We start from the raw sequence: 14,322 nt of genomic DNA on the forward strand, positions 1-14,322 counted from the left end.
TAATACTTGATAGTACTATCTCATTTATCTGGAGGCCACTTATGAAATAGACTCCATTAAATTCAGCATAGCTACTACAACTCATTAAAGTCCTAAATAACCAACAGAAAGGTAAAAGGTTAAGTTTTATTGACCAATCATAAAATAACTGTCAGCAAATTGAATTCTGACACTTCACATATTTAGTGAAATGTATGCAGTTTTTTAATATCATAAGAAACTAATAATGACAGTAAATCTTTAAAGGTAATGAATACCCGTGTTTCTACTACAAAACACAGTTAACCACTTAAGGTGGCTGAGGCACCAAGTCCCTGCAGATGTAATAATCTATATACAACTTTTGATTCCCCTAAACCTTAACCAATAGCCTACTGTTGACTGGAAGCCTTACTGATAACATAAAAAAAGTCAATTAACATGTATCAAATACCATATTCTTACGATAAAGTCACTATGAGAAAAGAAAATGTTATTAAGAAAATCATAAAGAAGAGAAAATACATTTACAGTATTATATTGAATTTATTAGAAAAAATCCACATTAAATGGGTTCAACACAGTTCAAATTTATGTTGTTCAAGGACCAGCAATAGTTAGTATTAATATTTCTATCATAAGTCTAACAGCCAATGGAAATAAACATATATGCAAAAATGTAACCAGGGCACCTAGGTGACTCAGTCATTAAGCCTCTGCCTTCAGTTCACTATCCAAGGGTCCAGGATCAAGCTCAGCTTCGAGTTCCCTGCTCAGCGGAGAGCCTGCTTTTCCCTCTGTCTCTGCCTGCCACTCTGCCTACTTGTGCTCTCTACCTCCCTGTCAAATAAATTAATGAAATCTTTTAAAAAAAAAAAATTGTAACCAAAATAAATATTCTAAAAGTTTTAAAAAATTAAAATTAAAAGGGTCAGGACTATAAACCACTCTAATTACCATACTAATACTATGATTATAAAGATCAAATAATTTGTATACAATAGGAGAAATCCTAAATTAGCAGAACAAAGTTTAATGAGCTGATCACCATATCCCAGAAATTTTGATACAGTAATGTTTGGCTTCACTCTCAGCATGTTGCTTATGTCTACCACTTGATGGCCTAAGCCGTCAGCAGGCCAGAGAGCCAATGGCTATTAACATTCCTGGTATTCGGTAACTTGTGTGATCAAAGATCTTGTAAGCTGCATAGTTATCACAGTCAATTAGAAAAACAAAGTGTAAAATTAATTCCTATAACTCAAAAAATACAAATAATCCATTTTTAAAGTGAACAAAAGACAGATACTTCACCATAGAAGATATTGGCCAAAGATACAAAATGGCTAAAAACCACATTTTAAAAGGTGCTCATTATCATTAGCCATGAAGATGTAAACTAAGCCTACAATGAGATACACATACCCCAAAGAATGGCTAAAATTAAACTGGCAATACCAAGTATGGCCAAGAATGCAGAACAACTGTTTTTGCATACTTTGCTAGAGGCAGTGTAAAGTGGCACACCACTATAGAAACCTGTTTAGTAGTTTCTTACCAAGTTAAACATAAAACTACCACATGATCCAACAATTCTACTCCTCTGACAATGAAGAGCCACAACATATGCAAAGGGTATCTGCCAGAGAAGCCTGCCTGAGTTACAGAGTCCAGTGCTTTTACTAGGGACTTACAAAATATGCATGTTTGCCTGAGTGACCAGCTATGTATGATACCAGAACTACAGGCCCAAAGTAGGAAAGCCAAAAATCATGTTTTGCACAAACAATCAAACAAGCTGATAATACACAGTTCCATACTCAGCTATATAAAACCACCTTATCAATTAGTAATACAGGGCACATCCCAGGGCTAGGTTCACAGGAGTTAGTCAAGGGTCAACCACACAACCTGAAAGTATGTGGTAAGTGAACATCCTCAGGCATCCCGCATTAACCCTTTCGTTTGTTTGTTTGTTTGTTTTAAAGTAGGCTCCACGCCCAGTGTGAAGCCCAACACAGGACTTGAACTCATAACCCGTCTGAGATCAAGACCTGAGCTGAAATCAAGAGTCAGATGCATGTGGCACGTGGGTGGCTCAGTCCATTAAGCATCTGCCTCAGCTCAAGTCATGATCTCAGGGTCCTAGCCGTAAGCATCAGGCTTGCTGTTTAGCAGCGAGTCTGCTTCTCCCTTTACCTCTGCTAGTCCCCCACTTGTGCTCTCTTTCTCTCTCTTCTCTCAAATAAGTAAATAAAATCTTTTAAAAAAGGAGTGGGATGCTTAACCGACTAAACCATGCAGGCACTCCCCTGCATTAACTCTTTCATGAAAAAAATGTTCTTAGCAACATTATTCACAATAGTCAGAAACTGAAAATGATTCAAACATCCATCAACAGGTGAAAAGATAAGCAAACTAAATGGTATTATATTTATACAAATGACTAGTATACAGCAACAAAAAATAACAGACTATGGATACATGAGATGAGGATGAATTGCACAGACCCTATACTAAATAAAATATGCCCACTCAAAGGAGTACATTTCCTATGACTGAACTTAAGGAAGTTCTAGATCTGGCAAAACTAATTTGTTACAACACAAGTCAAAAAGTGGTGGGGCAGCTACTGACTGTTAAAAGATATGAAGATGTATGGCAACGAAAACTCTCATTATGTTGCTGGTAGGAATAACCAGAAAAAGGCAGTTTCTAGCAATCAACACCTGAAGGAAGGAGATGGGGAGAAACACAATTCTGAAAAGTCTCTATAATATCCGCCCCCAGCAGTCTGTGACTCAAAATAGGTGTAGAACAACTGCTCAAAATCTTTGTTTTGCTAACACCATACTCTAAATAAACTATCTTCTGGTAATCTGACCGTTCTTTTTTTCATAAAGATCTCTTCTTTGTCCTGCATCAGGCTCCTTGCTCAGCAGGGAATCTGCTTCTGCCTCTCTCTCTGTTAGCCTAATGCTCCCCCTGCTTGTGCTCTCTTTCTCTTTCAAATAAATAGATAAAATCTTAAAAAAATAAAAAAAGAATAAAGATTTCTTCCTTTAGCCCATAAATATTAATCTATAAGAAAGCTAAATTAAGTAACATTTTTGTTGGCTTTGGATCAGTCCTAATGTCCAGTTGGGTTTATATACCTGTAAATTTAAAAAAAGGTGCTGTTGCCACTATCATGAAACTGAGAAATTGCTTCTTTTACAGCTCTACTTCAAACTGATGACTACTTTCAAAGGAAAATTATTCTAAACTCCAACAGTGACAACATTCTTCATATCCTGACATCTTTATAAAGTATGCTTTTCCTTGTAAATGTTTTTGTTAAAAGATTGCTACTAGCAAGTGAAAGATAAACAGACTATTTAGTTTAATAGTCCCACTAACATCAAAGAAAACATATTAAGAACAAGTTTTAAAACCTCATGTCCACAAAAATTGGCAAAAATTAAACTCATAAAACAATTTCTTTTTTTAAAAACAACTTAGCAAGAACTAGCAAAAACAAGTGAACAGTCATCAACTCTTAAAAGGACATAGACAAAAACAGTGGCAAAGAATATATAATAACTGTTATGATCTTTTCATATACACAAAACAATCTACTTTTTATAAACTTCATATTAAATTATAACACACATGAAAATTAACTTTGATAAATCAGGCTTTGGGATTTTCAGATATTCTTTATTCCTCCCAACTATTCATGAAAACACCAAGACAAAGAATAACTTAGTCAATACTATGATAGTAAAATTAATCATAACAAAGCTTTTTTTTTTTAAAGAGCGTCAAAGTATAAAGATATTCTGGGAATTCTAAAAGCCTTCTAAAATTATACCATTTACCCAGCTGAAGATATTTGGGGTCAAGACTGCTAGCTGCATATCCAAATACCCATTTTCATTTCAGCTGGCATTCCCCTTTTTGTCCTTCCCCTTTTCTCCTGCTTCCTGTCTGAAATGGATATATGATAGCTTAAACTCTAGCCACCATTTGGACTCTGGTGACCTTAAGATGGAAATCAGGTACTAAGGATGGAGCACAGAGGAAAACAAAACAGAAGCTTAAGATCCTCATGATGCCATAATGCTGTCATCCGAGCCCTGGATAGCCCAATTCTAGACTTATTTTAAGTGAGATTTAAAAACCACTATACTGGTTAAGCCATGTATTTCTGGTCTGTTAATGTTAGCTGCCAGGTGTAATTCCTGAAACAGAATCTGATATGTGAAATGGGGAAACCTGAACATTTCATTCCTGAATCATCCTGAGCCCTTTGTGGTCCTGCTTGTGAGCCATGAGTGTAGCAGATCTCAATTAACTTTTACCATTGAACATGATAGCATCATGAGGTGCCCCAGAATCTCCCAGGTTCAAGATACAGTTCTTGCCTTCACAGTGTAGTAGCAACTCTATTTCCCTTAATAACCAGCATCAATCACTCCAGCCCACACAGTTAACTATTATTGCCTATTCATTCAATAGAATAAGGCAACCAAATGGTCAGATGGAAATAATACCTCTAATTCAACAAAACTATTGTTTCATCTTTGTTGGAAGTACTCTCATATGGCTATTGAAAATTCTAATCAGCAGAACTCAGCTACAAGAAACAAGTTTTGGGGGCACCTGGGTGGCTCAGTGGGTTAAAGCCTCTGCCTTCGGCTCAGGTCATGGTCCCAGGGTCCTGGGATCGAGCCCCACATCGGGCTCTCTGCTCAGCGGGGAGCCTGCTTCCTCCTCTCTCTCTGCCTGCCTCTCCGCCTACTTGTGATCTCTGTCTGTCAAATAAATAAATAAAATCTTTAAAAAAAAAAAAAAAAGAAAGAAAGAAACAAGTTTTGTGGCTAGTTCATTATAGTTCATTAGCACAGACTGTATAAACTGCATACTCAGTTCTATCCCTCAGTTATCAGACATGAGTACAAACTATGGGACAAAGAGACGCATGTAATGCTCACTGGTCCACAGCAGTCTCTAAAATAATAAAATAATATACAAAAATACTTCTCAGTTCATTTTATGAAACTAGCAGGGTCTTCATAAACAAATCTGACAAAAATAGTAAGATAAAGGAAAATTACATACCAGTCTCACCTCTGAGTTGATTTTTAAAAAGAATCCCAAATAAGATAACAGCAAATCAAATCCAGCAAGAGATTTAAAAACCAAGAACGCCATCATCATGACCAACCAAGGTTTGATAACTAGGAATGCAAAGCTGACTTAAGAATAATCTGCCTATATATTACTTGAAAAATTAAAAATTCACATGACTATCTCCCCTGATAAAGTATATTCAACAAATATCTAATTAGTATGTTCCAGGCATCACCCTAGGGTTCATGAATATGGCTAAATCAAAGCTCAAAAGTCCCTATTCTCTAAAGAATTCAGTAGAGGAAAAAATAAAATATTTAGAATCATTGTGTGAACTACACAAAGTACATTAAAAACAAACAAACAAACAAACACCTCTTAAATAAGAAAAACACAAACAACCCAGCTAAAAAAGGTAATTCAAAGAGAAAGTTGAAAAAGTCAGTAAATTTTTTAAAAACATGCAATTTTATTTTCAAATAAGAGAAATGCAAATTAAGGAACTATCATTTCATACTTGCCAGACTGGCAAAAACTAAAAATACATAGCAATATCAAAATTTGGCATATATATAGAACACCTGAAATTAATGGAACATTGTATGTCAGCCATACTCAAAAAAAAAAGTACACTGTGTTTCTAAAATTACAACTACAGTGTTGATGTCCCATGTTATCCAAATAATATTAGTCTTGTCACCAGTATTTTATTATGTTAGCATTTCCTTGCTATTCCAAGGGCTCAGATACTATATGAACACCTTCAAATGTTCTTTTTCTCCCCTTCAATTTGGAGGTAGTATATACTCATTTGGGAAATTTTGTAAAATACAAAAATATACACAAAATAAAAACTACACATAATACAACTCCCTAAATGCCACCCAATTTAATTTTGGGGACATTTTCTTATAGTCACTGATTGTACACACAGTGTGTTTATTTTTATTTGCTATGTAACTATGATAGATTGGTCCAGGTGCCAGAAAACTACAACCCATAGGCCAAATCTGGCCTACCACTTGCTCTTATAAATAAAGTTCTACCAGAACACAACAGCAGAAACAAGAATAAAAACAAAAACAAAAATACTAAGTTTAGGATACAGAGCAAATGGAAGGTTTATACCCTTTCAATGGGAGTTAAAGTGGTATAACCACTTAGACAAATAATTTCTCATTACTTAGAATACTGAAGATGCACATAACTCTGTCCATCAACTCTATGTACATATTTTGCATATATGCAACAGGAAACGTGTACAAACATGTTCAATGCAATTTTTAACAGCAAAAAATCCAAATGTCCAGACTGATTAATGTGTTATATTCATAGACAATAAAAATAAGCTACACTTTATGCAAGAACATATAAGAATCTCAGAAACATGGCTGAATGAAAACAAGCAAGTAGATTCATATAAAGTTCAAAAAAATGTAAAACTAAAGATACAGCAAGGGATTAACGGAGACTAAATTAAAATAGTGGTTACTTCTAAGGGCGCTGGAGAAGAGATGGCATCAGGGAAAGGCACACAAGAGACACGCTTAATAGATATATTGCAAGTATAAAATCATTATATGTTGAATACACATCAAAACTGTCAATACTTGCAAGACCGCTATATAGTTAGCCTATAAAATGGCTCCTGATGATCCCCAAACGTTTATGCAAGCCCCTTTCCTTGAGTGTGGGCTAGATCACTGACGTGCTAATGAAAAAAATGTGACTCCTAAGATTAATTACTAAAAGACTCTGACTTCCATCTTGCTTACTCTGAGAGACCTCAACTGCCATGTTGTGAACTGCCCTATGAAAAGGTCCCTCTGGCAAGGAACCAATGTTGCTGACAACAGGCAGCTAAGACATGAAGCCAGTCCACATCCACATGAGGGACTTGGGAGCCAACTCTCCCCAAGTGCAGCCTTAAGATGACTGTAGTCCCAACATATACAACTACAGACTTATGAGGAGAAAACCCAAGCTGAGGACCCAGATCAGCTACATCTGGATTCTGGACCCAGAGAAACTGTGAGATAATGTTTGTTTTAAGCTGCTAAATTTGGGGGTAATTTGGTACACCACAAGAGGTAACTACTACCACTGCTGATAGTACTTCACTGACTGAAACATTAAGGGGCATGATCTGACAAGATACAACTTGGAGAACAAAATTGTTTACAGGCTTTAACTTAGATTACGGACTCTGAAAAACAGTCATTTCCCTGAAGGATTTTTTTGGCTGTTTGTTTCCTCTAACTAGGCCACTGAGTCTCATGGCATCATTATCTAGTGAACTTCTTGAGCAAATATAATTGGAAACCATTTAGAAAACTCCCCCAGCAATTAAGAATACAGTCTTTTAAAAAGGGGGAGGGAAAACAAAAAATACAACCACATCTCATCGAAAAGAACTTTACAGAACTGAAAAAGTCCCCCAAATTAGTCCCAGTCTATCTTATCTAGAAAAGCAATTAAATATATTAGAGATGCTTCTAAAACAATAAAGAATCAAAAAGATGCTAGGTCAAATTTTTTCACATTAATTTTTTCATATCATTGCACTGAGGTTTACTTTTCTTGCTCTTTTAGCTAATTTGAATTAAAACAGCAGCAGATATCAGCTGTTCAGCACTAATCACACATCTCACACTCCTGATACCATGAAGCAGATATTACTTATCACTATTTCATAAGTGGAGAAGACATAGAGAAGTTAAATGACTTCAAGGTCTCACAGTTCTCTTCTCAAATTAGACACCAGAAGGTTGTAAACCTTAAGTTCAAAATGCATAGTAAAGACCTCAGGTACAATTTTTCAGCAATTAACCAATAAGGAGTAAGGAAAAACTCCCTAAAAATTCTCTTAGGTGCTCTAAAAGGCATAGCATAGTTTCTTGGTCCATCTTATTCTTCCTTAGTTCCATAACTTACTTTACCCAAATATATATAAACCTATTTTCACTACAGAAATACTGAAGCAAAAAGTAAGAACTTATGAAACACCTAATAATCTGGTATTATTTGAATAAGAGCACCCACACAATGGAAAACAATTTTTTTTTAATATATACATATACTAGATCCCCAAAGCAGCAGTATTTTAAAGAACCAAAAACTGAACCTAACTAATTATCAATTTTAGAACAGATAAACAGTGGAATATTTACAGCAATGACAATCAATGAAGTACTGTTACCTGCAACAATACAGATCAGCCTCAAATATAATGCTGAGCACTGCAGCCAAACAGAAAACAATACATATGAATTCAACTGATATCTAGACAAAAAATGACAGCCCAAGAATCAGTGTCAATAGAAAAAAGTGTCTGTAGGATAAAGTCATAGGACAACTACAAAAGCCTGAACAAAACAGTCTTGCGTAAGTCTTATGGTTTCAGTTCTCTCTGTTTCTACAACTTCTGTATACATGCAAAATCAACATAAAAAGTTAGAAAAACTATTAAAATGAAAATTCACTTAAAATAAAGTGTTCAGTGAAAGAGTTAAAACTAAAATTTCAAGAATGGTTAGAGAAAATACTGGATAAACACTTACAATAAAGTACCATAGAAAGTAAAAATTTGAAGGTAAAAATAAATTGAAACATAAAAATAGGACTCAGATAAAAGGCTAAACACAATATATAAGAAATAAAATCTTGAATAGGTTCAAACATAGGATTAACAGAACTGAGAACAAAAAAGTCAGACAAGAGCAGCCTTTTAAAGGAAAATATCAAAGAAGTTTAAAGACATAAATGAAGAAACAAAACATTCAAAAAGGAAAAAAGGACTGAAATGTTTCTGGGATGCATACAACATCCTCAGATGAGGGGGTCTCCTGCTAAGAAAACAAATATAGGACAAAAAGGCAGAATTGAGTAACTTTACTCTCCCATCCTTCAACAAGCTCCAGGAACCTGTATTTCCTAGCAGTCAGTTTCAGATAACTGGACTGTTCATATCAAATGAAGAGCTAGAGGAGAACCAGTAGGTAGAAGCAGTAATTCACCTGACCTTTACAAGCTGTTCAGGAAAAAAAAAAAAAAAAAAAACAGCCAAAGTTCCATTAATATAATGGAAGGATCTCAAAAATGTGGTTTCCAGACCCCAGGATTCACAGGGATCATTTGAGCATACCCAAAACATGAAAATTATTTTCACATTAATACCAAAATGTTGTTAGCCTTTCCGCTAGCAGTTACTAAATTTTTCTACCACCAAGCACTCACCAGTGAGGAGCACTTTCATTCAGAGAAGTCCCTTTTGAAGCAGTAATAATTCCATTAGATGTCTACCTCAGAGTACACATCTTTTTAATATTCTGCGAGAAGGGAAGCACACATAAATTGTACTTGTGAGAAGCACTATGCTATTTTACTTATGAGCTACACTAGTCACTTTCTTTCAAAGAAAACCATTTTTTTACTTGAAAGAACAACTGACAGACAAGCCATAATTATCTAGACTTGAGTATTAGATGGACTTTTTCAAAAAATGAATAAAGTGACCCTGTCACTTCAAAGGAAAAAAGTGACAGTAGTTGCTGCCAATGATAAAACCCAAGCTTTCAAAAGAAAATTAGGATTTTTGGAAAACTTGACTCCACCACCCTAAGCCATACGTCTTTCCAAAACTTGAACACATTTCTGATACAGCAGTGGTGACACTAATGGAATAGGGAATTCATTAACAGAAATTAGAATCTCTCTGGATATAACCTAACATTCCTTATTATTTAAAAGGTCCCAGATGATTTTTGAAGCTGCCTTAGGTGTTCAGTGCTGCTAAGCATTCTCACAGGAAACATCCCCAGAACCATTTATTAAAAGGCAGCTTACTTAATGTCACAAAGCTCCAGTTTAGGAAATAAAATCCACTTTAGGTTATGCCACTCACTAACAAGGTGATCATTAATATCTCTAAATATCAATTTTCTCCATCTGTAAGATGTAGAAAACACTTCCCAAAAGATGACATTCATGAAAATTAAGTAAAATGTTGAATGTGAAAGTCTCGTACAGTTCTTGGCAAGGTTAGACAATGAAATGTGTTGGTATGTTAGGAGAGATTAGATGAACTATGGAATCTCAAAGAGGGGATGTATAAAAATAGTGCTTTGAATTATTTGGAGTCCATGCTGTCCTCGGGATCCAGGAGGAGACAGCTAACAGGCAGTTAGATAATATCTAGCATTTTTGGAAAAACAGCTGGGCTTGAAGATAGGAACTATTTCAGAAGGTATACAATTCTTTTAGACTCCTCACTGTAGGTCACCATCTAAGTCAAAGTGGACATAACTACTTTATGACAACAACCATTAATATTATTGAATAAACCCTGCTTTGGATCTAGTCATCAAGAAATCTTCTATCATTATTTGGCTTTTCATACAAGTTCTTTCCCTAGATCAGTATCTCAACTATCCTATCCCAAGGTAGTTACATTTCTAACTACGACTCAAGTTCTGCAGAAAATAAAACCCTAAATTTCTTAGCCAGCTATTGTTGGTAATGATTAACTTAATTCCCATGCATTTAAAATACCTGGGACATACTACCCTTAGGAGAATTGAGCAAAACACTCACTAAAATCATTTTGGTAGACCCAATTCTCTCCATAAAATAAATGGAAGGGCTGCATGAATTAACATTCTTATTTAGAAGTCTTTGTAACCTTGGTTACAATGGATTAATCCAGTAGCCTCTAGGTTCAGTGATAAGATATGGCTCAGAGACCTGGACTGCACCAAGATAAAAGCTGCTTTATCCTGTAAATACACTTTACTGTCACAAAGGAGAGAGGCTCTATTCCCCCAAAATTGTTTTTGAAGTGTTTTATATCCTCCCAAAATTTATATTGAAAGGCAACATTTTGCTTAATATAGCACCATTTCAAAGGTTTTAACACAAGAGGTCAAATTTATATTTAAATAATTTATATTTATATGTAAATATTTTTAAATATAAATTTAATGTATTCATCAGAAATAATAAATTCTACATTAAAATACCACAAAATATTTCTAAAGTACACATCAAAGGGATAGAATTTCATGGGTCTTTAGATTTCAGATTAGGAGAAAAGGCAAAGGTAGAGCCAAAGCAGCTAAATTAAAATTCAAAGAAACTCTTGAAAAAATTATCCCATCAAAAGAAGCTTCTATAAGCTGGTATTTTTCAGTTTCCAATTTAGTGTCCTACTAAAATCTTATTCAACATCTTGATTAGTTGATGAAAAAAATGACATCCCTTCACTTACACATTTTTTTTAAAGATTTTATTTATTTATTTCAGAGACAGAATGAGTAAGAGAGCAAAGGGCGGGGGGCAGTCGGAGAGAGAGAGAAAAGCAGGCTCCCTGCTGAGCAGGGAACCAGATGCAGGGCTGGATCCCAGGACCCTAACTAAGATCACAGCCTGAGTCAAAGGCAGACGCTTAACTGACTGAGTCATCCAGGCGCCCCAGCACTTACACACTTTCTTAAAGACTTATTTTTATTTTAAGGAGAGAGAGTGAGAATGCACATACGCTCAGGGGAGCAGGGCAAGAGAGAGGGAGAGAAAGAATCCAAGCAGATTCCTTGCTGAGTGCACACCTGACATGACTGAATCCCAGCACCCTGAAATCATGACGTGAGCTGAAATCAAGAGTCTGATGCTTAACCAACTGAGCCACCCAGAAGCCCCCACGCTTACACACTTTTATAAAAACACAAGTCTTATGCACATTCAAAGAGAAAATCTGGGAAACACTTGGGTGCTTACTATAAAGCTTTTATAATTGAACATTCAGGAAGGAAAGGAGAGGGAAGGCCCAATCAACCAGAATCCCTTAAACTGGCTCCATATGGTACAATAAAGTTGATGTTACAAACTCCCTGGGGCACCCTTTACTCGTGTCAATACTTAGAAAGAATGTCTAGAAAACTGAGATTTTTAAAATCAAGAGCGCAAGTAGGAAACTGGTATTGTTAACAAAGGAAGACACTTGAGATTTAAAGTAACTTGACTGAAACTCCAAAAAGACATTACAAGTGAGCCTAAATGAAGCAAAGTAGGTTCAAAGTTTCCGGATTATAAGAATGAAAGCTGTATTTCTTACTCCTGGTGTTGAAACAATAATCACAAGTGTGGTATCAAAATTAAATGTTTATACACAGCTTAATTCTACATCTTGGTTAGCAGCCCAGATAGGAAATGAAACTGAAATACTTACTGTAGTAACCATATAACACAGTGTCCTCGATCTGTCTGCTGACATTAGCATTGGCCCAGTCCTAGGATAAAAAGGAAACAATAGAAATATTAATGAAACATCCACTTGTTTAGCAATTATGATTAAGTTTTAATATGACTGAACATCACTTACAAGTGTATCATCAACTCAACCAAGTCTGTGCCTTCAATAATTGAGAAAACAGATAAATAAGCACACAAATTTCAATAGATAAATGCTGGGATAAGATGACAATATAGTTCTATGGAAACTCATAAGCAGGAGGCATCTAACTTGGCCTGAAGATCAGGGACGGCTTCCCAAAATGACTCTAAAGTGAATAATGAAGGAAGAAAGGTCGTCCTCAGAGAAAAGGAGAAAAAAAACAGTAGGAAGGATGAAAGAGAGAAGAAACACAAAGGAAAGTTTGAAAAAAACTGCAAGCAGTTAAATATAGATTCATTATAGCTGTTAGAAAGGTAAGAAAAAGCTCGTGGAACAAGGCAGAGAAGGACACAGGTTTAAGGGACTCATGGGACATGCCAAGTATTTTTGGACTTTGTCCTAAGGGCAACAGAAAATAGTGATGAATTTCTATACAGAGACTGAAATATGATTTGTATTCTAGAAAGAAAATATTTGAGCACAACAAATTTTTTAAAAATATGTAAAAGAACAATCTAAACTTCTTTGCATTCATCCCACACAAATATTCTTTAATTTAGTAATTTAACTTAGAAAATGTAATTCAAATTAATCTTGTCAAATAGAGAAAATATCTGTATACTAATGAATCAGAACTCAGGTTATAATGGCAAGTCTTTTTGTCAAATGTCCTAAACTTTATGCATATGAAAAATTAAACCTGGAAAGTCTAAGTGACTACTGCTATTAAGTATTAGTATCCAGGTTATCTCTTTCCTATAAACACTTTAAGAGCTCAAGACGGTATCAACATCTCATTACACTGGCACTTAAGGAAGGATATCAATATTTTAATCTCCTAAAATAACTGGTTTTTTCTTTTTTTTTCACCTACAAAGAACTCTAAGCAAGGAACATCTATGAATTTCTTACTGACAAATTCCTAAAAGAACAAAAATGTGGAAAATCCAAATTTAGCACTACAAAAGCAAAATCTTGACAGAGAAAGTGAAATAAAAATACTATTTTTCCAATAATAATCAAGATTATAAAAAAAGCTTAATAAGCTAAATAAAAACTTTGTTAACTCTTTAAAGAAAACTAAATTATAGAATATTAAAAAAAACTAAATAAATGGGAAGTCACATGTTCCTACATGAAAAGACTATAAGTAACAAATCCCTCCAAATTAATCTATAAAAACTATGTATATTGTCAATCCAAATCCCAATACACTAAGAGGCAGAGTATTTTGACACGCTAATTACAAAAATCATCTGTAGAACATATAGGCAAGAGCTAGGAAATTTTTTGTAAAGGACCAACTATGAGGAATTTACCCCATTACTAGATTTTATTAATAAAACATGAAAATCTATTATTATAGTAACCTTTCATTTACCCAAGTTGCAAAATTTAAAACATGTTATTAGTGGCAAATGTGGAGGGAAAGTCATCACCTACACAGCAAGAAAAATCGTCTACGATCTAGACATTCTAGATTCTAAATCCTAAATCCTAAAAAGAGTCACACAAATCAGGACAGATAACAGTAAACAGATAAGTTTTAAAGACAAATAGTACCACCTAATGAATGATCTTAAGAGCTCTTACTGGATTGCATGACAAGCTACCAAAATGGGGTCTCCCCTTCCCATACAGTAGGAGGAGCTCTCCCCATCTCTATTACTCACAGGACTAAAGGGGTCCAAAGTCTCTAGGTGTTCAGCATCTGGAATGTCCAAGCACCTCATGCACCCTTGCATCTAAGTTCATGCCACCTGGCACGAAAGTCCATACTGTTTACCTATCTGCAAGGCCATTCTCCTTGCCTTGTAAGAAGGGAGAACCAAAGAAGGTAG

At 35.1% G+C, this 14,322-nt stretch overlaps 1 protein-coding gene across 1 annotated transcript in view; it reads right to left on the reverse strand.

Moving 5' to 3' along the window:
• LMBRD1 (LMBR1 domain containing 1) overlaps positions 1–14,322 on the reverse strand; it is a 135,774-nt gene that overhangs the window by 105,041 nt on the left and 16,411 nt on the right. Inside the window, exon 3 of the mRNA XM_044253874.1 lies at positions 12,317–12,377. Within this exon, the coding sequence (XP_044109809.1) occupies positions 12,317–12,377 (61 nt within the window). The remainder of the gene's footprint in view (positions 1–12,316; positions 12,378–14,322) is intronic.

The sequence above is a fragment of the Neovison vison genome, chromosome 1 (assembly GCF_020171115.1).
Source record: "Neovison vison isolate M4711 chromosome 1, ASM_NN_V1, whole genome shotgun sequence".
Lineage (NCBI taxonomy): Eukaryota > Metazoa > Chordata > Mammalia > Carnivora > Mustelidae > Neogale > Neogale vison.